The sequence below is a fragment of the Erythranthe guttata genome, chromosome 8 (genome assembly GCF_056151865.1).
Source record: "Erythranthe guttata isolate IM_541 chromosome 8, IM_541, whole genome shotgun sequence".
In the NCBI taxonomy this organism is placed as follows: Eukaryota; Viridiplantae; Streptophyta; class Magnoliopsida; order Lamiales; family Phrymaceae; genus Erythranthe; species Erythranthe guttata.
Window position 1 is genome coordinate 1,797,174 of NC_142540.1, and position 25,845 is coordinate 1,823,018.

General features: G+C 35.9%; 6 protein-coding genes across 13 annotated transcripts; 3 read left to right on the top strand and 3 right to left on the bottom strand.

Moving 5' to 3' along the window:
• Positions 1-70: 70 nt before the first annotated feature.
• Positions 71-1,822, top strand: LOC105974725 (GDSL esterase/lipase 7). Its single transcript, XM_088821555.1, has 5 exons — positions 71-296; positions 390-523; positions 744-992; positions 1,089-1,341; positions 1,422-1,822. The coding sequence occupies exons 1-5, from the start codon at positions 71-73 to the stop codon at positions 1,643-1,645; spliced, it is 1,086 nt and encodes a 361-aa protein (XP_088677681.1). The 3' UTR covers positions 1,646-1,822.
• LOC105971687 (uncharacterized) lies at positions 1,564-2,906 on the bottom strand. Of its 3 annotated transcripts, none has more exons than XM_088821556.1 (4): positions 2,426-2,581; positions 2,276-2,343; positions 2,135-2,194; positions 1,564-2,007 (listed from the first exon to the last, which is right to left on the bottom strand). In XM_088821556.1, the coding sequence occupies exons 1-4, from the start codon at positions 2,511-2,513 to the stop codon at positions 1,819-1,821; spliced, it is 405 nt and encodes a 134-aa protein (XP_088677682.1). In that variant the 5' UTR covers positions 2,514-2,581; the 3' UTR covers positions 1,564-1,818. The 3 variants fall into 3 exon arrangements, 1 of the variants encoding a protein (XP_088677682.1); XR_016033049.1 differs by lacking the exon at positions 2,426-2,581 and adding an exon at positions 2,792-2,906 and having other exon boundaries at positions 1,884-2,007; XR_016033048.1 differs by lacking the exon at positions 2,426-2,581 and adding an exon at positions 2,738-2,824 and having other exon boundaries at positions 1,884-2,007.
• A 2,928-nt stretch (positions 2,907-5,834) lies between these two features.
• LOC105971692 (alpha/beta-Hydrolases superfamily protein) lies at positions 5,835-9,403 on the top strand. 2 transcript variants are annotated; one of them, XM_012996564.2, is made up of 7 exons: positions 5,835-6,537; positions 7,174-7,210; positions 7,301-7,537; positions 7,630-7,677; positions 8,109-8,530; positions 8,716-8,801; positions 9,101-9,403. In XM_012996564.2, exons 1-6 carry the CDS (start codon positions 6,236-6,238, stop codon positions 8,786-8,788), a joined length of 1,119 nt encoding a protein of 372 aa, XP_012852018.1. In that variant the 5' UTR covers positions 5,835-6,235; the 3' UTR covers positions 8,789-8,801; positions 9,101-9,403. The 2 variants fall into 2 exon arrangements, 1 of the variants encoding a protein (XP_012852018.1); XR_016033047.1 differs by having other exon boundaries at positions 5,923-6,537; positions 8,109-8,607.
• Positions 9,404-9,605: 202 nt separating this feature from the next.
• Positions 9,606-14,901, bottom strand: LOC105971702 (SMAD/FHA domain-containing protein). 2 transcript variants are annotated; one of them, XM_012996576.2, is made up of 12 exons: positions 14,399-14,901; positions 14,212-14,297; positions 13,992-14,071; positions 13,587-13,642; positions 13,231-13,279; positions 12,894-13,040; positions 12,273-12,368; positions 11,848-11,961; positions 11,466-11,599; positions 10,988-11,220; positions 10,044-10,856; positions 9,606-9,899 (listed from the first exon to the last, which is right to left on the bottom strand). In XM_012996576.2, the coding sequence occupies exons 1-12, from the start codon at positions 14,797-14,799 to the stop codon at positions 9,850-9,852; spliced, it is 2,259 nt and encodes a 752-aa protein (XP_012852030.2). In that variant the 5' UTR covers positions 14,800-14,901; the 3' UTR covers positions 9,606-9,849. The 2 variants fall into 2 exon arrangements, with proteins under 2 accessions (XP_012852030.2, XP_088677680.1); XM_088821554.1 differs by having other exon boundaries at positions 13,587-13,636; positions 13,986-14,071; positions 14,399-14,866.
• A 496-nt stretch (positions 14,902-15,397) lies between these two features.
• Positions 15,398-19,212, bottom strand: LOC105971714 (amino acid transporter AVT6A). 3 transcript variants are annotated; one of them, XM_012996592.2, is made up of 7 exons: positions 18,904-19,212; positions 18,456-18,537; positions 17,760-18,276; positions 17,498-17,650; positions 16,850-17,053; positions 16,282-16,747; positions 15,398-15,837 (listed from the first exon to the last, which is right to left on the bottom strand). In XM_012996592.2, exons 3-7 carry the CDS (start codon positions 18,187-18,189, stop codon positions 15,699-15,701), a joined length of 1,392 nt encoding a protein of 463 aa, XP_012852046.2. In that variant the 5' UTR covers positions 18,190-18,276; positions 18,456-18,537; positions 18,904-19,212; the 3' UTR covers positions 15,398-15,698. The 3 variants fall into 3 exon arrangements, with proteins under 3 accessions (XP_012852046.2, XP_088677683.1, XP_012852062.2); XM_088821557.1 differs by lacking the exon at positions 18,904-19,212 and adding an exon at positions 18,624-18,879 and having other exon boundaries at positions 18,456-18,561; XM_012996608.2 differs by lacking the exon at positions 18,904-19,212 and having other exon boundaries at positions 18,456-18,596.
• A 2,456-nt stretch (positions 19,213-21,668) lies between these two features.
• On the top strand, positions 21,669-25,760 carry WIT1 (WPP domain-interacting protein 1). Of its 2 annotated transcripts, none has more exons than XM_012996632.2 (5): positions 21,669-21,844; positions 22,986-23,580; positions 23,785-24,848; positions 24,960-25,151; positions 25,312-25,760. In XM_012996632.2, exons 2-5 carry the CDS (start codon positions 23,016-23,018, stop codon positions 25,492-25,494), a joined length of 2,004 nt encoding a protein of 667 aa, XP_012852086.2. In that variant the 5' UTR covers positions 21,669-21,844; positions 22,986-23,015; the 3' UTR covers positions 25,495-25,760. The 2 variants fall into 2 exon arrangements, with proteins under 2 accessions (XP_012852086.2, XP_088677684.1); XM_088821558.1 differs by lacking the exon at positions 21,669-21,844 and adding an exon at positions 21,947-22,036.
• Positions 25,761-25,845: the final 85 nt, after the last annotated feature.

Consider the following 25,845-nt stretch of genomic DNA (forward strand, 5'->3'; position numbering starts at 1 on the left):
CTTTATTTCCAAAGAATTATATTAAAGTAAGTTTAAAAGAAAAAGGAAAGGAAAAATGAATAAAGTGATGATGATGATGGCGATTATGATGCTGCGTAGTGTTTCGTTAGGGGAGACGATGAATTCTCGGCCTCTTGCGCCTGCATTATATGTTTTCGGAGATTCGTTATTCGACAGCGGTAATAATAATCTCTTGCCGACTCTTGCTAAGGCAGATTTCTTACCTTACGGCATGAATTTCGATCGAGGACCGACCGGAAGATTCACTAATGGCAAAACCGTCGTCGATTTCATAGGTTTTTATAATTGTCTCCCTTTAATTTACTTTTGATCTTTCTTCAGAAGAAAACGAATATTGCTTTAATTTTATTTAATTAATTTTTTGGTAGCTGAGTTTCTTGGATTGCCATACTCTCCACCATACTTGAGTTTAAATCAAATACTACTTCATCCAGAGCAGCTCACAGGCCTCAATTTTGCATCAGGCGCGTGTGGTATTCTTCCTGACACTGGAAATGATTTGGTAATTAGTAATCACAATCGTAATCGTAATCGTAATCGTAATCATAATCTCTCTCTCTCTCTCTCTCTCTCTCTCTCTCTCTCTCTCTCTCTCTCTCTCTCTCTCTCTCTCTCTCTCTCTCTCTCTCTCTCTCTCTCTCTCTCTCTCTCTCTCTCTCTCTCTCTCTCTCTCCCCTCAGTTTTACTAATTAATTTCGATTGTCTGATATGATGGTCGTCAGGGGAGATGTCTGAATTTTCCGGAGCAAATCGACTTTTTCGAGACAGCAATCGAAGAGGAATTACCGAGGCACTATTTAAACTCCGATGATCTATCGAATCATTTAGCCAAATCAGTATACGTAATTTCAGTAGGCAGCAATGACTACATAAACAACTATCTCGACAAAAAGCACTACGACACCAGCAAACGTTTTTCCCCTCAATCTTTCGCCAAACTCCTCATCGATAACCTCTCCCAACAACTCCGGGTAATTCATACTTAATTATATATATATTTAATGTGTATATATGTATTTATCTATATGTACTAAATGTATGTATGTATGTTTTATATATATACGTAGAGGATGTACTATTTGGGAGCGAGAAAAGTGATCATGTTCGAGATTGGGCCTATCGGTTGTATTCCATCGAGCACTGGGCAATTCAAACACAACGGTCGTTGCGTCGAGGAGTTTAACGAGTTTGCGGTGATGTTCAATGACCATCTTGCCCCCATGCTTGTTAATTTGACTTCTAATCTTCAAGGCTCGTCTTTCGTTCTCGGTCACGCTCATTGGCTTGGATACGATGCCGTCGCCCATCCATCTAAATACGGTAACTACTATTCCAAATAGTCCGATTTTATGATCCAAAAAAAATCGATCTTTATAAAATAACTTTTATTTGGTTTTTAGATTTGAGTGATTCGATGAACGCTTGTTGCGTGACGTGGCTAAACGGGACATCGGGTTGCATTCCCGAGTTAGGGGCATTGGCTTGTCATGATCCAGACAAACATTACTTTTGGGACGGCTACCATCTAACGGAAACCGTGTATCGAACAATAGCTTCACTTTGTTTCAACGGTTCTTCCGTTTGTATTCCGAAAAATATTAAAGATCTAGTGTTACAAGTTTGAATAATATTGCATAACTAAAGGTAATGTATAATGTACAATACTATAACAAGTTTCACTACATTTATATATTTGGGGGGATGACTTCACTTGTGGGACAAAATTGTGAAGCACCCTATAAAAAAACCCTAGGTTAATTGACTACATCGTTTAATTAAGGAATAAGTTTAGTTTCCTTAATCTTTCGGCTCGTGATTGTTGATTGGTGGCTTTCGTCGAGGCTTCGTGCCATGTCCGTAGTCCTTGACCATCAACTTTGCCACCTCATCAGCTGCCTCGAGAAAATATTTTGATTCGTTCTTTTTCTTAGTAACGTGATAATCGTGCTTATAAACCACGTTTTGATTCAACATTTCATCCTTGTTCTGAGAGTGTTACCAAAAAAAAAACAGCAAAAACCATGAAAATTTAATTTAAATGTTCGATTTTTCTTAGATGAATATAGAGGGCAATTTGGTCCATAAAAAAAAAGAGAAAAAAAAAATATAATACCTGAGCATTTTCTTCATCCAGTTCTTGCAACATTTTTCTTCCTCGAAGAAATTTAGCATCCTGTTTCATCGTAGATTAATAATTATTACCAAAATCAAGAAAATAATCGAAAAAAATTAAATAAAAACAACGAAGGCTTACATGTTGAATAGAAGCATATTTTCCTCTTCGATTGGCCCTTAGCCACTCTCTCTTTGATCCAAGAGTTCCTGTAATAAACAATAGATGATTCAAAAAAAAAAATTAATTTTTTTTTTTCTCGTAAAAACGAGTTTATATTAGGCAACTTACCTCCAAGAAAATTTGCAGTAGAGTACTCTAAAGCAAGAAGAATGAACACAACACTCAATAGCAATCTTGAATAACTCACAGAAACCATTTCACGAGATCGTTCGATTTCAAATTCTTTTCTTTTCTTTTTTTTATCCTTACATGAACAAATGAACAGAGGATCCTAGAAAACGCAATGTGGGCTTTTATAGAGTTCAAAACCAGAGTCAAAGCTAGGGTTCCGACAACTAGCTACTCCCGACAAACAGTACTTAGGGAAACTCGAACACACATTAAAATAATGACATAAGTTGACAGAAAACAATTACATACATGTAATTTGAATAATGAACGCGTATTTCAGCATTGGCTAAATAGACTGCATACGTTTGTTGATCACGAGGCATCTTTTGTCGACCGATGATCAAAGGGTGTTCCATGCCGGTTACACTTCAGCTTTCATCCGATCGATATTTTCTACTTATAATACGATATATTATATATATATAAAAAAAAAAAAGAATCTAATTTTTTTGGATAGTCAAAAGATTAAGAATTAGTAATATATTTATGTGCAGAAAAAGCATTTTCGTCTTCGACTATGAGCTGTTACTACATTATTATACTCGAAAACCCGAATTATAAAGATACTCTTGTGTTTTCAAACACAGAGAGTGGAATCTTGCAAATTTTCTTACAAGAAATTGATATTGTTTTTTAGTATATCTATGCAAGATTTAAGGTTGTTAATTCTTTCACACAGCTTTTTGTTCACAAATGGAGGCCATGCATTTTTTTCTTTATATTACTATATTTCAATTTAGCAAAACGTAACCAAATTAACCACCATTAAAAACAATAAACTAGCATCAAATCAAGAGTTTCAACAACGTGATCAAGTGGGTTTTCTTTTTTCTTTTTCTTTTTTTGTTTGCATAGAATTACTCAAATTCACCTTTAATTAACAGTTTTAAAACACAGTTGGTTTAGGTGTAAGAAGGTAATTAGTACACGAGGACCAGTGCCACTGGTTCTTTCTTGAAATCAGTGTGTGTGGTGGTGTACTGTGGTCAGCCTAATTAGTCGGTTCCATTGGCAGATATTAATAAAGGGTAAAATACGGCCACCCCTGAACTAATGTTAAATTACGAAAAAAAATCCTCATATTTGAGTAATTACAACCACCCCTCAACTATGAATCTACTCGTCCACTCTTATAGTGTCAAATTTAGTGGAATATTCTCAAATTTGTACACGTTTTATCAATTTCGAGCTCCACATTTCGAAACAAGATGATCGTAAGACGTGTTTTTTGACTTGTAAATATCAGATTGTGATTCATTAGAAATTGTATCTTTGCACAAAACGAGTACAAACTAAAGAACACTCCACAGAACCTAGAAGATTTTGTTGAATTTGACACCAAAAGGACAAACGTAGGGGCAAGTCCACCCTCATTTTGCAATTTCCCCCCTATATTATACTATATTTCTATTTAGCCCACCCAAATTTTATTAATTAGTCCACCCAAAATTTTAATTAATGCAAAGAAGCTCTATATTTTATTAATTAGCCCACACAAAATTCAAATTAATGTAAAAGAAGTCCCAAAAAAATCCAAATTAATGCAAAAGAACTCTAATTTTTTTTTTTTCCGTTTCTCCTTTTCCTATTTTCAAATAAATATCGGGGGCGCTGCTCTCGAACTCCGAAAATTGAAGCCCACCCTGTACCGAAATAGAGGGAGCTGGACGAAGGTGTAGCAAAATTTCATAATTATCCAAACAGACCATGTTTTTTCGTAATTTAATTTTAGCTCACGGTGGCCGTAATTTACCGAATAATTAAATTTGAAAGGCGAGGAATTAGTGTGTGAATTCAAAGGTAAAGCTCTTAAAAAGAGGGAGAAAACATGTGGAGAGAAAGTGAATACTACGATTACCGATGCTGTGTCCCCCCATCAAATGTTTTCTTGATTATGAGAAAATTCAGATTAATTAAATTATAAAAAGTTAAAAAATCAAATGAACATGAGCATGGCAATAGAGATACGTACCTGTTCATACAGACATACAGTTGTCCTCCATGTGTACGGAGGCAGAGCTTTTGAGGAATATTTATTGAGATTCCGAAATTTTATCAAAATCTGTGCTGACCTAATTACTAGCATGTCGTTACCCACGGCGGTTCAGGCGGCGGCGGTGGTGGTGGCGACGGCGGCGAATTGAATTGAATTGGGAATATGGGAAGATATTAAACGACGTCGTTTCCTGGTTTGGAATTGGGTTAGGAAGAAGGGCTGGACTGGCAAATTAAATTTAAAAGAAGTTGGGCCAGAGCAGCTGGTCCGAATTTTAATAAGGAGCTGGGCCCAAATAATAATTATGGCTGGTGAAATTACAAAATAAACCTTAACTAAAATTGAATTTTATTTTCATTTTTGGAAATGATTATTGAAATTATGAGACAAGAAAACATGGTGTTATTGAAATTATGTGAGACAGGAAAACAACGTTTATTGCAACATTTTATTTTGTGCGTTCCATAGAAATTGGAAATTCATTTATGAAAATGTTTGAGAAAAATATTTTTAGAATTATAGATAAGGTAGTCTATACACATAAAAGTGCCACTTGTTAAATGATTATTTAAAAAAAAAAAAGTATTATTTGAATAAGCCACTTTTTATTTTGGAGATTTTCAAATTTTGAAAATTTTCTTGCACTTCCACTTGATGGGACATTAAATTCATGAATTTATGTTAAATTTATTATTTGACAAAACTTTTTTTTTTAAGAGAAACGGATAGATTTATTAGACACTCATTTTATGAATATAATTAATAATACACTATTTTCTAGAAATATTATTTAAAGTTCAATTTTTTCTGCTAATGCTTTTTAGGTGAGTCCATCGAACATGCATTGCAAGTTATTACTAACACTATACTATAATTTCTAAATAATATATCTGACTACATCTGACTACATATATCTTTAAAAAATATCTAAAATTTCGCATAATATTTTAAATTAAAGAAAATGGAGTGAGATGCCTCTCATATCAAAGAGCTTATATTACTACAAGATAGAATTTTGGAATTTTCCCAAAAGTTAATCAATATTAAATAAATTAAACCAATTATCGATTATTATTTGATTGGACAAGATAGCAAAAGTTCATGTAGAGAGGTGGAGACCCCCACACACAAAACACACACACTAATTATGAAAAAAAGAAAAAAAAAAAACATTTCCAATAACAAAATTTAAATAAATGTAAGGCCACCTGTCCAAGAAGAAGGTCCCGAGAGAGTCCAGCTCAACCGTCACCTCAAGCAGCACCAAAACTCCGTACACTCAGACACCCACGTGTCAGAAGTTTCCTTCAGTTACTCTTTAATATCGCTAGTTTAAACAACACGCTTTTTAGAGTGTGGGGGGGGGGAGAAACACGATTTTGGGTCGGAGAGCACGGTGTAGGGGATTACCGTACACCCCTCCGACTATTTTTTAACCTCGCACGTGCCGAAATCCAGTTTAACGCCGGAAATTCCTCCCTTTCTAATTTCCCCCCTCTCTCTCTCTCTCTCTCTCAAAAAAACGCACACACGCAGCACAAATACACATATATATACATACAGCTTTCGTGTATCTGTCGTTTTATATAACATTCCCCACGCTCAATAATTGAATCTGGAATTCTCTGTAACCTATCCAATTTGTAACGCAAAAAACAGTTCGAATTTTGCATTTGGGAGGAAGGAATTTAATTTTAATTTGACTTTTCTCTGCGCGTAATTTCTTTTTTGTTGTTGTTAATTGGGTTGCGATGGGGGCGGTGACGTCGTCGATGGCGGCGAAGTTTGCGTTTTTTCCACCGGATCCGGCGTCGTACGAGGTGACGGTGGAGAAGGGGGCGGGGAAGCTGAAGATGACGGAGGTGGCGGAGAACGAAAACGTCGACGTTTTGAAAGTGAAATCGAAGAGGGGGACGGAGATCGTGGCGGTGTATGTGAAGAATCCGTCGGCGAAGCTGACACTTCTGTACTCCCACGGCAACGCCGCTGATCTAGGGCAAATGTATGATCTCTTCATTGAACTCAGCATCCACCTCCGGGTCAACTTGATGGGGTATTTTTCAAAATTACCCAATACTTACATTTTGTCTTTTCTTTTTTACTTTTTTAAATAAATTTTGGTAGTCCGTGACTCTGTGGTTTCTTATGATGGATGAAGATTCGATTTTTATGAACGAAAACACTTCGATTATTTGGTAGGCCAATTTAATTGTTATGATTTGAGGAATCTGATGTGGAGATCTTACTTCAGACACAGTAAATACAGCTTTTGACAGAGGAATAGGGGTTTGTTCCCTGTAGTTAAAAGTACTGATTGTGATCACTAATCTGGTTAAGAAAGGACAAAGTACATATTGATGAAATGTGACACTGTTGCATTTATGATTAGTTGATAAATTTGGTTATCGTTACAGTTATAGTGTCCTTACATATATGGAATTGCTGTTTGGAGATGCTACTCGTTTTGCCTCTTCCGAGTAGACTCGGGTAGAGAGTCTTAAAACCTTTTCTTTAGTTACCAAGATAAAACGTGAATCTGTCGTTTAGAATGATCGAGCATTCCCTCCCACTATCTATTTATTCACTAAAAAGATTTCGACTTTTTACCTCGAATTAAATTAATTGCATAGTTACAAAATGATGCAAATGAGGATTGAAATTTCTCGATTTTCACTTCCCTTTTCTGCAGGTACGACTATTCTGGGTACGGAAAGTCAACTGGCAAGGTATGGGAAATGGGATGGGGTTATTCGTTTTGAGGGACTTTTATAGTGGAGAAAATGCTTACTTTTGTGTCTGTTATTCTTTTTTCTTAGCCAAGTGAGCAGAATACTTATGCCGACATCGAAGCTGCGTACGAGTGCCTTCAAGAGACTTATGGTGTGAAAGAAGAAGATGTAATATTATACGGACAGTCTGTTGGGAGTGGTCCCACATTGGATTTAGCATCCCGTTTGTCTAGATTAAGGGGTGTGGTTCTTCACAGCCCAATTCTCTCTGGACTTAGAGTTATGTATCCTGTTAAGCGCACATATTGGTTCGACATTTATAAGGTAAATTAATATTTCATGCAAGTATTGCAGAACACACTTCTTTGTCATATTTTCGCAATATTTCACGACCAACTGTTTATTGTGGAATACAGAATATTGACAAAATCCCACTGGTCAAATGCCCCGTCCTGGTTATTCATGTGAGTCTTTTATCTCTTCGACTAAGTTCTCACATACATGATTTGCGTTGTATATCTGTTCTTTGATTATGTTTGTGAAGTACATGTTTTCCCTGCTATAATTGTGCGTGTGTGTGTGTGTGTGTGTGTGTGTGTGTGTGTGCAGTCGCTTAAATGTGATCAGCCATTGTTCTTTGCCTTTAGACAGAAAAACAATCGCAGAGCAGATATGGTTGACCAAACAGATTAATTCCATTGAAAATTTAGTTGTTTAATATATAATAAGTTAAAAGAAAAACGATTTCATTTCACGTAGCACAATTTACAATTCTAGTACATGCAAAAACAACAACCAATTATACCTTTGTGAATATTAAAAGATGCTTAACTCAGTTTATGTGTAGGAGTTACCGTTGCAAACTATCATTACATATTCTTTAATGTGATAACAGGGGACTGAAGATGACGTAGTAGATTGCTCTCATGGCAAGCAGCTATGGGAGCTCTGTAAAGAAAAGTACGAGCCCTTATGGGTTAAAGGCGGCAATCATTGTAATCTCGAGCTTTACCCAGAATATATTAAGCACTTGAAGAAATTTGTATCAGCTATAGAAAAATCGGGACATCTGAGAAATGGAACTGTACCATCTATCGATCTGATGGCTGATAGTCGACCAAGACAAAGCACGGACCAGAGAGAGAAATCTCGATCGAGCACAGATCATAGAGAAAACCCTAGGGTAAGCACGGATCTAAGGGAGAAATCGAGGGCCAGCATTGACAAGAGAGAAAGGTCAAGAAAGAATATGGAGTTGTCTGAAAAGACGAGTAATGTTACAGAACAGCCTGAGAAAGCGAGGAACAGTATAGATCGGTTGGCCTCAACTTAGATGTCTAAAAGTTTCTTCGCTCGTATATATATTTATATACATATAATAGACACGTATACGTGTACGTATGTGCGTATTAGATGGTGTATCTTCGTATATTTTTTGTCAATATGACTTATTACACAAGAAGTTTCTTTTTCCGTTGACTGTTGGAATTTAATTATGACAGCTTCGGAGATATGATGAGATCGGCTGTTTTGTGCAACATCGACTGTTTCAAACCTGTGGGAACTAAGGTCTGAAGATTGAGTGGAGGTCAGTCTGAAATAGCTTTAGATACTTTAGTCCACTTATTTTCCACTTTTTTTCCTAGTATTTAGCTTTGCTGAATAGTGGATGATTAGATATTTTCTCGTTTCTTGCCGATTTCATGTTTTCAGAGGTGCAATATATATAATTTGTTCAACATGATGGTTGTTAAATTGTTAATTATTTCAGATCCAAGAGAATCTATCATTAATTTTATTGATTTGTTGATTCTTTTATTCTGGGAAAACATCGAGTTCTTGGAGTACACATAACACCACAGTTTTCTTCGTTCATTCCTCTGTCAGGTTCTGTTCTGTACAATATTATTTGGATCGAGACCGAGCTTTCCTCGTATTCTAGGCTCTGGGCTGTTTTGTGCTTTCAAGGGTGGAAATGATTCGATTGCACACGAGTGTTGCTCTTATGTAATAAATCACTTTTATTCGTTGGTTCCTCACTTATGTTACATTAATCCCTGTGGAATGTAGGCATGATTCTGCCCCTATATTATCTTATCTCTAATTAGCTCAATATTTGATTGATTTGTAAGTCTCGTACTATAAACACATCGGGTTAAATTATTGTCGAATACACGTGAAATTGGTGAACTAACGTGAATGCATATGGTAAAAAAGATCAGCGGCGTAATTAGTTCGAAAAGTATAAATAACGTTATTCGTGTTTTTATGTCATTAATTTGATTTTTTTCGCCTAGTGTCCAGATTATTTCTTGCAAAAGATCAAATCATAAAATTTCAAAGTTACAATCTCTTACCTCTCAATATCTACTAATGTTGGGCAATAACCTGATTGAAAACTTTCGAAACATTCAACTATGCTTCACAAATTTGTACAACACTACATTACCTCAGTAGCCTATCGTTAAATTAGAGTTACAGGAAACGTAAACATTGTTCGATTTACCATCAAATCCCGCAAAATGCCCTTTACCATAAATAAAGAGTTCATACGAAGGGGCGTTTTGGTAAAAACATCAAAACAGACAGTGAACCTCAGCCAAGTGCAGCCCTTGTAAAGCATCGTAGATGTCACTTCAGTAACCAAAACGTTCATTCAATGAGGTCCGTCCATCTCCAGATTGACCTGGGAAAGAAAGTCACAACAGAAAATTGAGCATAAATCAGACCCCAATATACTTTAAAAAAAAACAACAAATATATATATATACATATATATAAAATAATAATAATAAATAAATAATTGTTAATGAAAACGAAAAGTAATTACCTTCAGGGGGCACCCAAGCATCCGGCTCACTGAGAAACGACGGTTTCTCAGGACCTAGCACCTTTTTAGCCTTTTTCCCTTTCTTCCTACCTTGATTTTCAACTAGACCATCTTCATTAATAGGGCTATCTTCCTCATCTAATGCAAGGTACCCTCTGGAGTGTTTCAGTAACAAGGCCACAGCATCTTCTGCCTTAATATCAGGTCCAATAGACTGTTCAGAATCTTTGACCTCACTGACATTTGACTTTCCGACTTGCTTCCGTTTCCTTATAATTAGACCAGGGGCAGCATCTTCTATTCCCGGTTCTGCTTTTGTCAGAATCGTTTCCCTATCTTTATAGTCTACAAACTGATCTTTCTCCTGCAATTCTTCTTTAATTTCTTGTTTGTTTTCTTGCTTAATTTCTTGCTTTTTCATCTCCTCCACAGCACCAAGCCATTGTGGCTTTGCAGCCGTATATACAGTAGCTGTACTCTCATCGTTTACGGAATTTGCTTGTTCCTTCACCGGTGTTGCTTCGACTAAAGTTTCTTTGTTAACAGATTTAACCGCTGTGCCTTCTGGTCCTAAATTTGGGTTTTTATCTGATGAGGGGCCATTCTTTGATAGATTCTTTTCTGGTGGGGGGGGATTGGTCGCATCTGAAGCAGGATTTTTCTTCACTACTGTAATGGGTTTTTGTTCTGCGGATTCTCTTTTCCTAGCTGCTTCTCCAGTCGGATCGGCTAATTTCAGCAAGTAAAGAATCCTATCCAACTCCGATTGGAGAGTGGATAGCTCCTTCCGAATCTTTTCCTTTTTATCCAAAACTGTAACCAAACGAAAAAAACCCAAAACAAAGCTGGTCAAGAATAAAAAATTTGAACCTTGTTTATCCATTAAAGGAGAGGCGAGTGAGATTAATGACTAAAACTACACAGAAGTGAGAGGATAATCTCACCTAGCTGTGATGAAACTGCTGACATGTATGCATCAAGTTCATCTCCAGCTTCAGAAACTTCCTTTATCTCTGCTGGTTTGTCCTCATCTAGAAGTAACTTTTCCTTATCTTCTATCTGTTTACTAAGGGCATCCTTCTTGTCAAGAAGAGAATCAGCTGTTTCTACTGATTGGTTTCCCCGGCTCTTGTTCTTTAAGGACTTCTGTGTTCGATCGTAGAAATCATCATCATCACTGCTCGAAAACAACATGGTAAATACACGAAAATGTTATGGCATAAAATATTTGCATTCATCGGTACATGATACAGTATCCATGGACCAGCAGAGTAAGAACATGGTGAGGATTTCATGCGACTATTTCATAAAAATCGAACTGAAAGATGAAATAGATGCAAAAGTTATCATAGAATTGAAATTTTTCATGTCGGAATTATCCACCTCGAAATGAAAAATGAGAAGAAAAACAAATTATTATACCTCAAATATTCGTCTTCTTCGTCTTCCATGGACCCTTTTTTCTTACCATGAGACAACTTTCCAGTACGTGCACCTAAACTTTCCCGAATGCTTTCATTCAAAGTCTCTTCCAAATTCTCAAGCTCTTCCAGTATCTAAGAAATGTTTTAGCGTTAGAATTACCAGAAAGTGAAGCCCAACTTCAGAGATCTGTTGACTATATAAAACTAAATTATCAAATATGATAACTGCATAAAGCTTAATTCACAAATCTGTCAGACTAAGTAAAACTGTATTATCTTTCCCCCACCAAGAAATAAATTGTACAGCAAGATATATGGAAGTGAAGCAAAGACGACGGACATCTCTATCAAGTACACACCCTTTACGTTTTATCATATACCTGAGATATCCTTTGTTCATTGCGAGCAATCTGTGTTTGTTGTCCTTGTGTCAAGCCACCTTGGGCAATATCCTTCGCCCGAATTGCATCAATCTCTTTCTTCATGTGAGCAATCTACAGAAGAACAAAATACAACTCAATAACGCAGATTTAGTGTTTGTAAGCCATAAAATGTAGCAAGCTACACAGGTTTACTATTTGTAAGCCATAATATGTAGCAATCTCCACTATGCTTCGTAATCTTTGAACCTTCTAAAATATTGTGAGCCAGAATTTTGAAAAGATAAAGAAATATCCAGTATTTGGAGTGCCAGTACAAAATGGAGATAGCTACATATTATGTCTATGAGAGACATTATACTTGGGATAACTTAAGCTAAGCAAAGGTACAAATTGCACCACGAAAGCAACAACAATTAACCAACCTTTTCGAGTCTCTTAATGACTTTTTCTCGAGTTTTTTCCTGCTTCTCTGTAAGTAGTCCCTTATAAGTTTGCCAAGTTATTTCATCAACTTCATCCTAGATTCCAGAAATATCTTTGTCAGTTGAAAAGCAGGTAAGGATAAAAGTAAATCTAGATGAAAATACACACAACATTAAAAAACTCAAGAAAAAAATTATGGATTACAAGAATAACGAGAATGGACGGTTTAGCTCAACTAAAGCCTGCCTCTACGGGCAAAGTCCAAAATCCACTTTAAACAAGAGGATACATAAATTTCCATACTCTCAAACCCTGAGCCATCTAAACACTCAACTCTCTCATAAATATAAGAATCTCTCATTTAATTTTCAATCCCCAACTATATCTTGAAAGATAAACAAAGTTCAGGATTCTGCTCTCTGGTTTCTTTAATTTCTCTCAATCTTCATTTTACTATGTACGAGGTCAAACTAGAAGTAGGCCCATAAATCCTTGATACTAGAAGTACAGTATACTGCAATAGTAAAACAGTATAGCTTCCTTAATATGAAATCAAATCCAGAAAGTACTACTAAGTCCGACAATGATTTTATCCTACATAAGAAAAGTTTTGTACAAACCTCATTCTCTTCAATAGCATCTTCACCCATGCCCCAGGAAATCCCATCTGCACGAGATGCTTCTACTTTTGCTCGCAGAAGTGATGCTTCCATATCTTGCAGATTTTGTTGTATCTTTGCCTTTCTTAATTTCTTCAAATCAGCTTCCTACCAAACCAAGCCACATGGAAGATAATCAGAAGTTGACGGAAATATAGATAACATCGCAGAAATATACAGACACGAGGAAAGAGTTTATCATTGTTAATTGGCACTTTTCTTGTGTGAATTAGAAGGTTCTAATGAAAGGTACATATCTGGCTCATGTATTTGAGATGAGGTAAACAAAAAGACTTACTGGTCGCATCAAGTCAGATGGTCCTTGAAATATGTACAGCCTTGACGATCTGTGTAAGATCAAAAAAGAAAGAAAGAGCATAAACGAGAGGTCTCAATTTATAATACAACGAAAAAGCAGAGCAACATAAGTATGAGAAATTTCCAATTGCTTCAGACAATTTACTTTGTACTGCTAAAACATCACATTATTAATTTCTAGTTGGATCCCAAAATTTCAATGATAATTCAAATATAAATCGAAAAGTGCCCCTCAACATTAACACATTCATCTATGAGAGAAAAAAACATTTGGGTGGGGGTGGGGACATACCAAAAGAACCAATACAAAGTACTAAAACTAAGGAAATTACTTACTGGCCAAATCGGATTACATCACCAACGCATAAATCCACATAAACCCTCTTCTTTACCTGATGCATAAGCCAATAATCTATGAGTTGTAAGGCAAAAAAAAAAAAGGACAGCAAAATCTGGTTCATCAAGTAATATGTGCCAGGAAGACATGCATCAATAGTTCAATACAAGTATCTATATGATATTCGCTACATGCCATTCAGTTGGCTTCCTGGCAACTTTAGGTCGGAAAAATTCCCAATTTTTTCATCATCAGTACCTGACTAATAGAAACATGAACTATAAAATTATCTAGACTTGGAGAATTTATAACCATAATATTCAGCGACGTATATAAGTATGGTACAAGTTTCAATGGCAGTACATATGTCTCTCATGGGAGAATTGAGGATGGGAAACTTGTACCTCGCTCTTGTTTATAAATGTCCCATGTGTACTTCCAAGATCATAGAGATATGCACCTCCGTTGCTCTTAAACTGAAGAACTGCACCACGAGAGAATTTAAAATGTCAGCCACTTTCAGTTTATTTTCAATATGTTCATCAAACACATATTTGAAAGGTAAAAACATCATAATGGAAACAATTAAACACTTGACAGAGTTCAGTTACTAAGAAACTGTACCGGCGTGAAAACGAGAAATGGTAGGGTGCTCAAGCACAAAATCACAAAGATCCACACGGCCAAACATATATGCCCCCTTGTTATTCCTGGAATAAGTTATCAAACAGAGAAGAAATACATTCAAACAAAATCATCATGGAAAAAAAAAAAAAAAAGCAATTGAGTAGGAAAGAGAAGAAGCACTAACACATCAAATTGATTAATGATGGCGCCATCTTTCAGGACTTCAAGGACGAACTCGTGGCCAGGGGGTGCGCTCCACTCCGGAATTTTGTACGGCACCGCCGCATTACCATTCTGCTGCTCCTTTTTCTTTCCGACGTCATTTGAGATTTCAGTAGGATTGGAAAGTTGATTAGGTTCGCCTGAAGTATCATCACTTGATTCCGGTTGTTGGTGGTCAATTCCTGATAACTCGGCTTCGGCTGCGGGTTCGGAAGGGCTGTTGTCCCTGGAAAGAGGGGGAACCATCGGGATTGCTATTGGTGATCCGGATATTGAGGCATCTGAGCCGTCTAGGGAGGCGGCGGTGGCGGTGGCGGTGGCGGTGGGGGTTTTTGGAGGCGGAGGGCCCATGGTTGTAGTCATCGTGTAATTTTCCGATGAGTTGTTTCGCGGAAACGGAGATGAATTTGATTTGATTTAATTTATCCCCAAACAGAGCTTCTATTTTTTGTTAACCCCAAACTCAACAAAACAATTAATTTTAAGTTTTCTTATTCTTTTAGATTTATTATTTAAAAATGGAATTAATTTTTCTCTAGTGTCAACAAAATTCTTAATTACAAAACTTTGCCGATTGCCGAGCAACGCTCGTGCCAGGCGTCGAGTATTGCCCTCGTGCCGGGCGTCGAGTATTGCCTATACTCACTTGCCCTATCTGCCAAGTACTCTCGATCACTCGATCCAATGCATACAACCCAACACTCGACCACCGTTTGGCCGATGTGCGGCTGTCTTGTGCCATCCACAGCTAACAAAATAGCTATGGAGTTTGTCTGCATCATAATCGACTCCTTTTATTTTAATAATAACTATTTTTTTTAAATACTAATCGTCAATTTCATTCTCGATCGTTCAAAATTAATCGTAAATTCAAGAAAAAAAAATTAACATATAACATTCACAAGAAATTAGTAGATACAACCATTAATTAATTATAACCCATAAAAGAAGAAATATCATATATTCAAACACACTTATATAAATGATATTATACACATTATTAGTACAGCAGCCCCCAAAATATAGCACAACAAGAATACAACAGTAGTACACAGACACAGGTTGCACAAACAACCTCAGTAATATTAAACAAAAACATTTCTAACAGCCTCAACATCTAAGTTGAGCACATATATATATAATGTTTGTGCAAACTGAAACTCGGGCTTTAGCCCGTTAACCGTTTTTCACCAGTTCTTAATTCGAGCCATAATTAATCCGAGTCTCCAGCTGAAACAAATAGCTTAATTGGGCGAGACCTCTCATTCGCGGTGAGAAGGCCCGTTTTTGAACAATGAATACGCATCACTGTATATAGCCACCACATTCGAAAAGACAGCCAGTACAACCATGAAAATCGATAATACCTTGTCCTTCTTTGCTGCTATTCCATGTCGATCCCTGAAATATTGACAAAATAAAATTACGCTACTTTTATCAGCATATATTGTATACCTTTAACTTTCGATCGTAAGGGAGTTTCATAAATGTTTAGGGTTTAAATGATAAGTGGTTTTAAATAAATAGTGATTTGCGTCAGCAGGTTTTCGACCGAAAGACTCAAAAGTTCACGATATAGTAGTCTCAGCCTTAGGCCTCGTTTGGTTCCCAAGATAAAGATTATGCATTCTCATGAGAACTAGGCCTTGGAACCAAACGAGGCCTTAGAACACAATTGCAGGCCGACTCAAAAAGTTAATCCAATAACCAAACATCAAACAAGACCTAATATTTAAACTAATCATGCCTTATCTTACCAACCAAACGAGGACTTATTCAACTCTAAACGCCATTAATTCGTATATCATCCATTTTTATTCAATATAGGCTCAAAAAAAGACTTACCGAAGAGTAATAGCAGCGGGGAGAATAAAACCAATGCAAACAGCTGCAGTTGCTCCGGTAAACTGAAAAGCATCCCAAATACTCGGTATAAAATTTGCCCCGACAAAGATGACAGCAATGAGCCCCGTGCTGAGGTAAGCAAACCTACAATTATCCGAAGCCAAAGGCCTCGCCGAAGGGAATAAAAGCCCGTCCAAATTCAACCGCAAGGGATAAAACACAATTGGAAAAACGAGCATCAAGTGAGCTGCGTAGCTGACTCTGACGGAATCGTTTAGCAACGAACCGAACGGGATTCCGAGATCCGTCGAGAAATTAGCAAGGACATCGTCGAGAGTTTCGTCGCCGAATAAAAGGAATCCGAATATGCTCGTCATTACGTATACGCTCGAGCATAGGGCGAGTGAAGTTCTTACGACTGCTTTTATCTGTTTGTTGTCCTCGAGCTCGTTGTCTATTGAATGAACTGCAAAGATGGAACAGGAAGAAAAAAAAAAAAAAAATTGTCAGACACTGAGAAAGAGGGGATAGAATGGAAGCTAGTTGTCTCACACATTTGACTACTCACCATTGTAGTGGCAGATGTATGCAGTGACAAGAACAGGAACTACGGTGAAGAGGTTGAGGACCGAGGTTAGATCGGTAATTTCCGGAAACAACCTAGGCATCAATATAGTTCCATTTATCAGCTTGAATAGTGTAATCCCCACGGTAATAACGAGGAATACAACAGCCAGTGCAACTGATAGAGCAGATGTGTATCTCAATGAATCTGCAAAACACAAAATTGAAGGAATATTCAGCTTCAGTAAATGGCAGGATAAATAAATTGAAAAACAGAGGCGCAAATCTAAGATACACGGTTTTCGAGGGAGTAATACTGCATGGTAAGCTTCATACTTAATCATTGAAGTACCAAAATCATATTATACAACAACGAAGGGGTTGTTAACTTTTCGGTATCGGATGTAGAGGTGACTGATGAATTATAAGTTATATGTCGGATATGTATTACAAATAAAATGACCGTTGACAAACATACCCCTGTCAAAATAACCGCAAGAAATCCACTATGTCATTTCCAAAAATAAATCGCGGCACAAAGGTATTTTCACAATACTATTAGATTGAATAGTTGCAAAAGAAGCCATTAGATTGAATAGTTGCAAAAGAAGCCACAAAGATAACCGCTCAATACGAAAGAGAAAGTACTCACCGATTCGCTTCAAGCTAGCCAATGGGGCAAATATGGCAAGGGTCGTAATAAGGAGAACAAAGAATCGAGCGTTCCACCATCGTTCTCCGAACCAACCTTCGAGCACACCAGCATGGTGACTTCCTCCCGATGTTGTTCCAGAAAGTACATCACCTTTAACCAACAAAAACCTCCATAAGATCAAGAACGAACACAACAAACAATTGCTAACAAAGATCACAACACAAGTACTCAAAATTCAATCAAGATTCAAGAAAGTTACCTATAATAATCATGTACACTATGAGCACACCAATGTTGTTGACCAACACGCACAGCTGAATCAACATCCTTCCGTAATTACCGAACGCGTCCCCCATAAGACCTCCGTAAGAAACTGACTTGGAAGTGCGGCTGAATCTGAGCAGGAGTTCGATCGAGGACTCTGTCAAGAATGCCATTAAGATTATTACAACAACACCGGGGATAAGTCCCAACACCTTCATAGTTGCGGGCAAAGCCATGATTCCAGCCCCGACAATAGTTGTCGACAGATTGAAAACCGCCCCACTGAAAGAAGCTCCGTTGAATTCGTCGAAACCACCATCTTCGCTGTGCTTGGTGGGCAACAATGGTGACTTCTCGTCGACAATCGGTTGTTTGTTCTTTTTTGACTTCCTTTCTGTGGCAGGCTTGACACTTACAATTGTCATTTTCGGAAAATTAGTTTGCTGGAACTATAATTTTTTCGGATGTAACAACAATGGATTGAAGCCTTGGGACTCCTTGAGCTAAACAATCTGCAGAGAAAGATTATAAGTTAAAACCTTCAAAACTTGAGGGTATGGGTGTGAATTATTGAAATGAATTGTCTTTAAAATGGAAAGAATTAAGAATCTGACAGCAAATAATGGAAGATTCTATGAAAGCTATACAACGATAGTTATTGATTGATTTATTTAAACAATTACGCGGCTACCTTAGATTGATTTCCCAAGGAGAACCCTTCAAAGAAACTGACTTTTATCGACGACTTCGATGAGAATCAGTCTCTTCAAAATCTAACGAACAAAATTAAAGAAACCCTAGACGAAATTCTCTTGATTCCTATATGATTCTCCACCAAAATTCGACACAGCTATAAAACCTAAATAATACAATTAAAAAAAAAAATCAAAATTCAAATTCAGAGAATCAAACCCCCAAAATAACAACGAAAACAACTCTGTATGAGGAAATAAGGTAGCTGGGAGAGAGATATATGTTCAAAATGAGTAAATATATGAAGATAAAGAGATAGAATTGTGCACGCAACGTTTTCCACGGATGGATAATATAATAATTTAAGTAATACTAATACACGAATCGTTTCTCTATATCGGCTGACACACAATCGTTAGAGAGAGAAAGAAAAAACAAAATCCCACCTTTGATTATTGTGCAAGCTGTAGAATACACACAGTAAATTCAATAAGCGAAATTTGGGGGAAATTAATTATTTCTACCGATGAAACGACGACCAATGGCGTCGCTTTCAATTGATGCTTTGTGGGGGTGGGGTGGGGTGGGGTGGGGTGGGGTGGGGTGGGGTAGGGTGGGTGGGGGTGGGGGGTCCTTTCAATCAACGGTGCTAAGAGAGAAAGGAAGCCCTCCCAAAAGATGATGCCTGGTTTACTGATTGATTTTGCTAACAAACGGAGTGAAGAAGATGACTTATGAACAACATTTTTGTTTTTAAATATTATAATAATTTAATGCTTTTTTTTTTCTTTTTTTAATTACTAATTTTACTTAATTAGTCCTCTTAATCTTCATAATTGTACAGCTATGGGAACAATAATTATCATGTGGCTTCCTACTTGGAGATTTAAATATTTAAGGAATCTTTGCCTTGTGTGAGGCTTCTAGAATCTTCTTTTTAATTACACTAAAATTTTATGTTCTTAATTTATTTATTTTTGTTTAAAATGTGAGAATTCGAAAAAATTCCACGAGCGTTTACGGTTTTTTTAATAGTATTATTTAGCTGAATTTTATAAAAATTATCTTGCTTGTGGTTCGAAAAGTATACATTGTATATACATTTTATAAACTTGCTCAGTTAAATTTAAATTATTATGATCGCTTTATATATTTTTTATTTCATATTAGCTGTCACTTAACTTTTTTTAAAAATTCAAAAATCACTCATTTGCCGCTACGAAGTAATTGATAGAACTTTTCTTTTTCTTTTTTTTTCTTAAAATTAAATAATGATGCATTAAGTGAAAATCCTAAAATGATAAATTTTTTTTTTTTAAATGATAACTAATACTAGACAAATATTCTTTGCTAAAAGAAACAAATAAATAAAATGGGAGGGAGAAAGCAAAGATAAAAGAATGGTTGTCTCTTTGAAATTTGTATCATTAAGATTTGATTCCACTATTAGTTAATAATTAACTTATTTAATAATTAATCATTTGTACCACGGATCTAACAGTGTCGGATGCATTATCATGGCGAATTTCAATTTCAAATTAGTCGCATGTATGATCATTTTTATATTTATTTTTTATGGTTTTTATAATAAAAATATATATAAAATGTCTATTATTGCATTGGATCATGAATAGTGGCAAAAAATAAAAAAAAACTATATTATTGCATTGGATCAAGAATAGTAGAAAAAAAGAAAAAAAAGAGTATCTGAATTTTCAATAGAAAAATAAAAAAATTAAAATGTTTATTATTTCATAATACAGTTAAACCTCTATAAATTAATACAGCTGGGATTATAGAAATTTCATTAATTTAGCGAAATATTAACTTATCGATAAATTAATAATTATTAATTTATACGTTAATTAATAATTTATTAATTTATGAAATTATTTTTATTATTATTTTCAATAAATACATTTTTTTTTAATTTCTTACGTGTATATTATTCATTGTACCATTAGCTCAATGCACTATAGAGCCTGTTTCACGAACGGAAGCTCTTAAAGCAACAATGGTATTGAACAATTTCATGTTGTTTTATACGAAAGTTATACCAGAAGTTCTAACCGTGTTAAGAAAAGTGAGGCACGAGATTGATGGTAATGTGAACTTCAACAAGAAACAAACGACAATGAAATTCTATTTTAGTAAACCTTCATAAATCTATAAAATATGTATTGTACCATGTAATTTAAAAATTATTTTGATGAATTATTAATTTATATAATATATGGGGCTTCTTAAAAATTTTGAACGTTTATTATCTTATAAATTTAGCGAATTATTAATTTAGCACGTTGTCCTCGATTCGGGACCGGAAAAATTTATTATTTAAGCGAGGTTATTAATTTATCGAATATTAATTTATCGAGTTTCTACTGTATATGATGCTTATAATTAGATAATATAATAAAGCAAAATCGATCAAGCTACCTGCATTAGTTTTTAACTATTATAAACATGTGATCAGTATTGTGACACGTGTACACATGCTGACGTGTACAACTTTCGAGTCGGCACGACTGCACGAGTAATCGGCTCATTCCGAGTCACCACGCATCTTATTAAATTATTAAACATCTTATAAGTTCTTAAAAATAAAATTATTTACTAACCACCGATTAACTAAATATTTTAGAAATTTTTTTATAAAGTTGGATGTATGATGACTAGAATTTGAGTGGGTAATGAGCTGGACTTTTGTTTCCGTGGGTGTGGGCCCATATTTCATGAGTCGACCACAATTAATATTTAATAAAATTAATTCAAATATATATCTAAAAAAACACATATTTTCATCAGTGTAGCCGTATAGTATTCCAAGAATTTTATACAACAAGTAATTAATGACCATTGATCTGCATATAATAATAATACACTTATGACCATATTAATAATTAAAATTTATTCGGCAGGTGTAGCATCTGATCGACCGTTTAAAAAAAAACGTGCACTGTGCACTAGTTAAATTAATAAGATACACAGTCAAATTCAATCGTGACTTCAATTTGTTCAAACTCGACATAGTTTTTGCAATTTTATTAAATAAAAAATAAATAAAAATACACAAAAGATTTTTCATTTAATTCAAAAGCCACCTTATTTAGGTGGGACCCTTTTTTCGTTATTAAATATCAAATGGGACTAACAATTTGCAAAATGGGCTAACAATAAATTAAGTGGGCCCAAATTTCTCAAAATTATCTGCATCCAACACATGAATCACAAAAGGTGCACGTGATATCACGTGCACGACAGCACACAGTTAAACCGAGTCACACTCGGTCACTCACACTGACCAGGTTTATTTTATTTTTATCCGGCAAAATTAAAAAAGTAAAATTAAATCCCGCACTCACTCTCGAACACGCGGCGTTCTGATCGGTACGGTTCTTCATATTTGCTTTCGTCTTTCTAATTTGTTCTTCGATTGCATCTGCATACAAATATATGTTACTCGTTTGTGTTTTTTTTTTTTTCAAGGATTTATGAATCGGAGTTACTTTTATTTATTTTTATTTTTTTAATTTATGTGTTGCATTGATTCCTGTTGATGAATCTTTCTGCATAATCTCCGTACGTATGCTTACTGGTGAATCTGAGAATTTTGTGGCGTTCTTCGTACTATCTTCAAAATGGAAGCTACTCTAAATTTTTAAATTTTTATGTAGGATTTTTTTTTATTCCCGATGGTTATACTAACAGGCGAGTAGATGAATATACAAATTTGGATGCGAATTGAATGATATGAGTTTGTTCAACGGATTCTAGGGTTTCGTGATTTTCTATCGAAATTCATTTGATTCCATAAGTGGTTTTTCTTTTATTTTTTCATGTGTGTCGGTTGTGTTCATGATTGTATTAGGAATTTATAAGCATCACCAACTAACTAGAAAGCAATACTTAAAACTTAAAAACCTACAGTTGATCTGAAATGGAAGTTCATAATGACTACGAAAATCGAATAACGTACAAATTCATGTTCTGATGAAATCAGAACCCAAGAACTTAGTCTTTGGGAGCTCATCATGTCAGTTTAGCTAGGCTTCGCTCGTTTCCTGCTTGTCTTTAAGTTGTTTAAATTAGAGTTTTGTAGTTGCGAAATTGAGAAATGATATACAATGACAATGATAATTTCTCTCCCCTTCAGTTCCATAGGGTAAATTTCCTCGTTTATTGCCCTAGTTTAATGAGCCTATTTAAAGGACAACAAAAATTTTAGAGAGCTTCACTTCGAAATCAAAATATATTGGTAATGAAAGAAGGTTATTTCGTTTTCTTTTTCCTTATGCCACCTTTCTATATATCAGCTTCACTAAATGAATACATGAATACAGTGAAGAAAATATTTCTTAGCAATGGCACTGTATGTCTTTCGCCTGCACTTGATGTGTTTTAAGCTCCGTATATTAATTTTCTTCTGTAGAATAATTTTGATTTGTTTTTCGTTTCTTTCCTTTCGAGTCTCGTTTTACGGGAAGGATGAGCTTGTGTTGATTGAAGTACAAACTGATTTCCTTTTCAGGATCTAAAGTGAGTAACCGGAAGAATTGAGATGGATTCTGACAATATTCAAGACAGATCTTCTTCTGTTGAAAATGCTAGTTCTGGTGAAGCGGAGGCTGAATCGAATTACAACGATTCACTTGAAGTTGTCTCATCTGGTGGAGCCACTATTCGCGAGCTAGATAGTATAGCAGAAATGTTAACTAGAGTTGAACTAGATTTAGCATGTTCCTCTGAAAAGTTAGTTAACTTGGACATACTCGTTATGCATGTGGCTTCAAGGGAAAACGATTTCGAGGCTTTTGCTTTGGAAGACGAGCATACATCAGATGGTCGTGCTGAGAAAGCATTAGAATTTGACCTTTTGTATGGGTTTTTGGACTCTGAAGTTACTGAACTGGAGAGTCTTCTATCTGCTCTTCAGGCTGAGATTGTTCGTTCTAAGGGGAGTATATCTTCATTCAAGCAGCTTGGTGATGGTCTTAAGGAAATTGAAGAGAAGTTACAAGATTGTGAGGACACCTTGAAGATATCATTCGAACAGGTCTCGGGCATAAAGATGCAATCTGCTAACTTCCGGAAAATCTTGTTAGCTTCTTCTGGAGATGGAAAGTGTATGTTCTTCACATCTTCCGTTTTTCTATATTCGATCTCTTTTCAACTTGATAAGCTAGATGACAATTTAGATTTAAAGGCGGTGTTTAGTGTTCTGCATTTCAAATAATTTTAAACCTTCTATTTAGCAATTTTAGTTTGGGATTTTGATCCTCAATTACTTTAAATCTGATCACGCACCTTTCATGGTGATATGTTAACAGGGAATGATGAAAACGAGTTTGCTGGTTCGGAAAATGGCGGCCATTCAGATATAAATGCGAAGATCAAAATGCAAACTTCCGAACAGCAGAGGAATATCTTGAGAATGCTGGAGAAATCTCTGGCCCGGGAAATGGATACTGAGAAGAAGCTAACGGAGTCGAGACAAACCGAAGAAGATTTAAAATTTCGGCTGCAGCACGAAGTCTACTGCATGGAAGTAGAGGGTGAAGATATGTTGGAAAAACTGCTTGAGGCTGAAAATAGTGCAGAAATATTTTTGGGAATTTCGAAAGAACTATTTGGTCGAATCCAGGCGGCGCAGTTTAGTATAAATGAGTCAATTCAGAGAGAACAAGAGTTAAGATCTAAATTGCAAGATTTTACCGAGCAGTTGAAAGAAAAAGATTGTGCTTTGCAGGGCTCTGAGAATTTTAGAGCAGAACTCGTTGAAAAGGTTAACTCGCTAGAGGAGAAACTCGGCGACTTTGAGTCTCAACTGCACAATGTGAAGGAGTCTTCCGAGCAAAATAAAGAATTAAATGGAAAAGTTACTGAAGTTGAAATGAGAGCTGAAATTGCTGAAGCCGAATGTAAAATACTTAGGGAGTCTAACATGAAGCTTAATATGGAAGTGAGCCGCTTGAAGAGTAGCAATGATGATGCAACTGCGAGGGTAGAACAGTTAGAGAAGCGGTTAAAGGACTCTGAGATGAAGCAAGTTCATGCGAAGGCATCTGCTGAAGCTAGTCAAGAGAAACAAAGCATGTTAGAACAAACAACCAAGGATATGGATAATTTAATAAAAGATCTGAAGTCGAAGGTTTTGAAGGCCGAAAACCAGACCGAGAGTGCTGAAGAGAAGTGTATTATATTGTCCGAGTCCAATGCGGAATTCATCGAAGAGATAAATTTTCTAAGGCGCAGAACGGAAGAATTGGAGACATCTTTGCTTCAGGCTGATGAAGCAAAGAAGGACACTGCGAAAACTATTAAGTCGCGAAGTAAAGTAATTACGGATTTAGTAATGCAGTTGTCTGTTGAACGAGAACGCCTTCATAAGCAGGTTTGTTACAATCTTTTTTCACATTTCAGTCATGAAAATTTGCAGTTTCTCGTTACTATTAAGTTGCCTCTGCTTCTTCTGACAATTAACAATGTTATTTTCTCTCTCCAGATATCATCATTAACAAAGGAGAAAAAACTTGCAGCAAAATACTTGCAGCAAATAAAGATGGACTCTAAATTTTCTGTGAATCGAAGCCATGAAGTAAAAGAACACACGCTCTCCGAAAGTGTTGGTAAGAGCGGAACTTCTACAAAAGGAAGTAATGATGAATTAATGGAGTCTTCAGCTACCAGTAACGAGGTTAGTACTTCTGTTCGTTTTTGTCTGTCGTTCATTTGCATGTTATAATATAACTGAAAATAGTCGCAATTGATATTTTCGACCAGTAATATTTAATTTCTAGATATATTCTCATTACTCTTATAATTTCTAATACATCACAACTTGTGTTTGCTTTTAGATCGGCAACGCAGACAGAGAAGTTTTAGAACCCGAGATCAAGACAGATCTCACCGATTCCACCTCCGAGCTTAATAACACCGTCAGAAATATAGACACAAGGCAGCTGAAATTCAAATACGTCTTCATTGCTGTTCTTGTATTGGCCATTCCAGCATTTGCAGCTTTTCTGTTTCAGCACTGAGAAACTATCGACGACAACTGATTTTCCACAAGAGAAATTCTCAAGAACCGCAGAAGCAGAGGGAATATATTTCACGTTCGAGGAAAGAGACTATAAACTGTTTTTTGCTGTCGTATAATGGTTAAATCGCGTCTTTTGCAGCTCGTATTTTTCATGTCCTCTCGTAAAGGAAGAGTCTCTTGTCACTGTATATTTTGGCACAGTTTTGTTACTATGTAAAACCAGTGCAAATTTTAAGGCAGATATGCATTGGTTCCAATTATCAACCCCATGAAACTTCAAGATTCAAATTAGTTAGGTAGGAATTTCGAATTATCCGGGCCCGGCCCGATCGCTCAACCGTGCCCACAT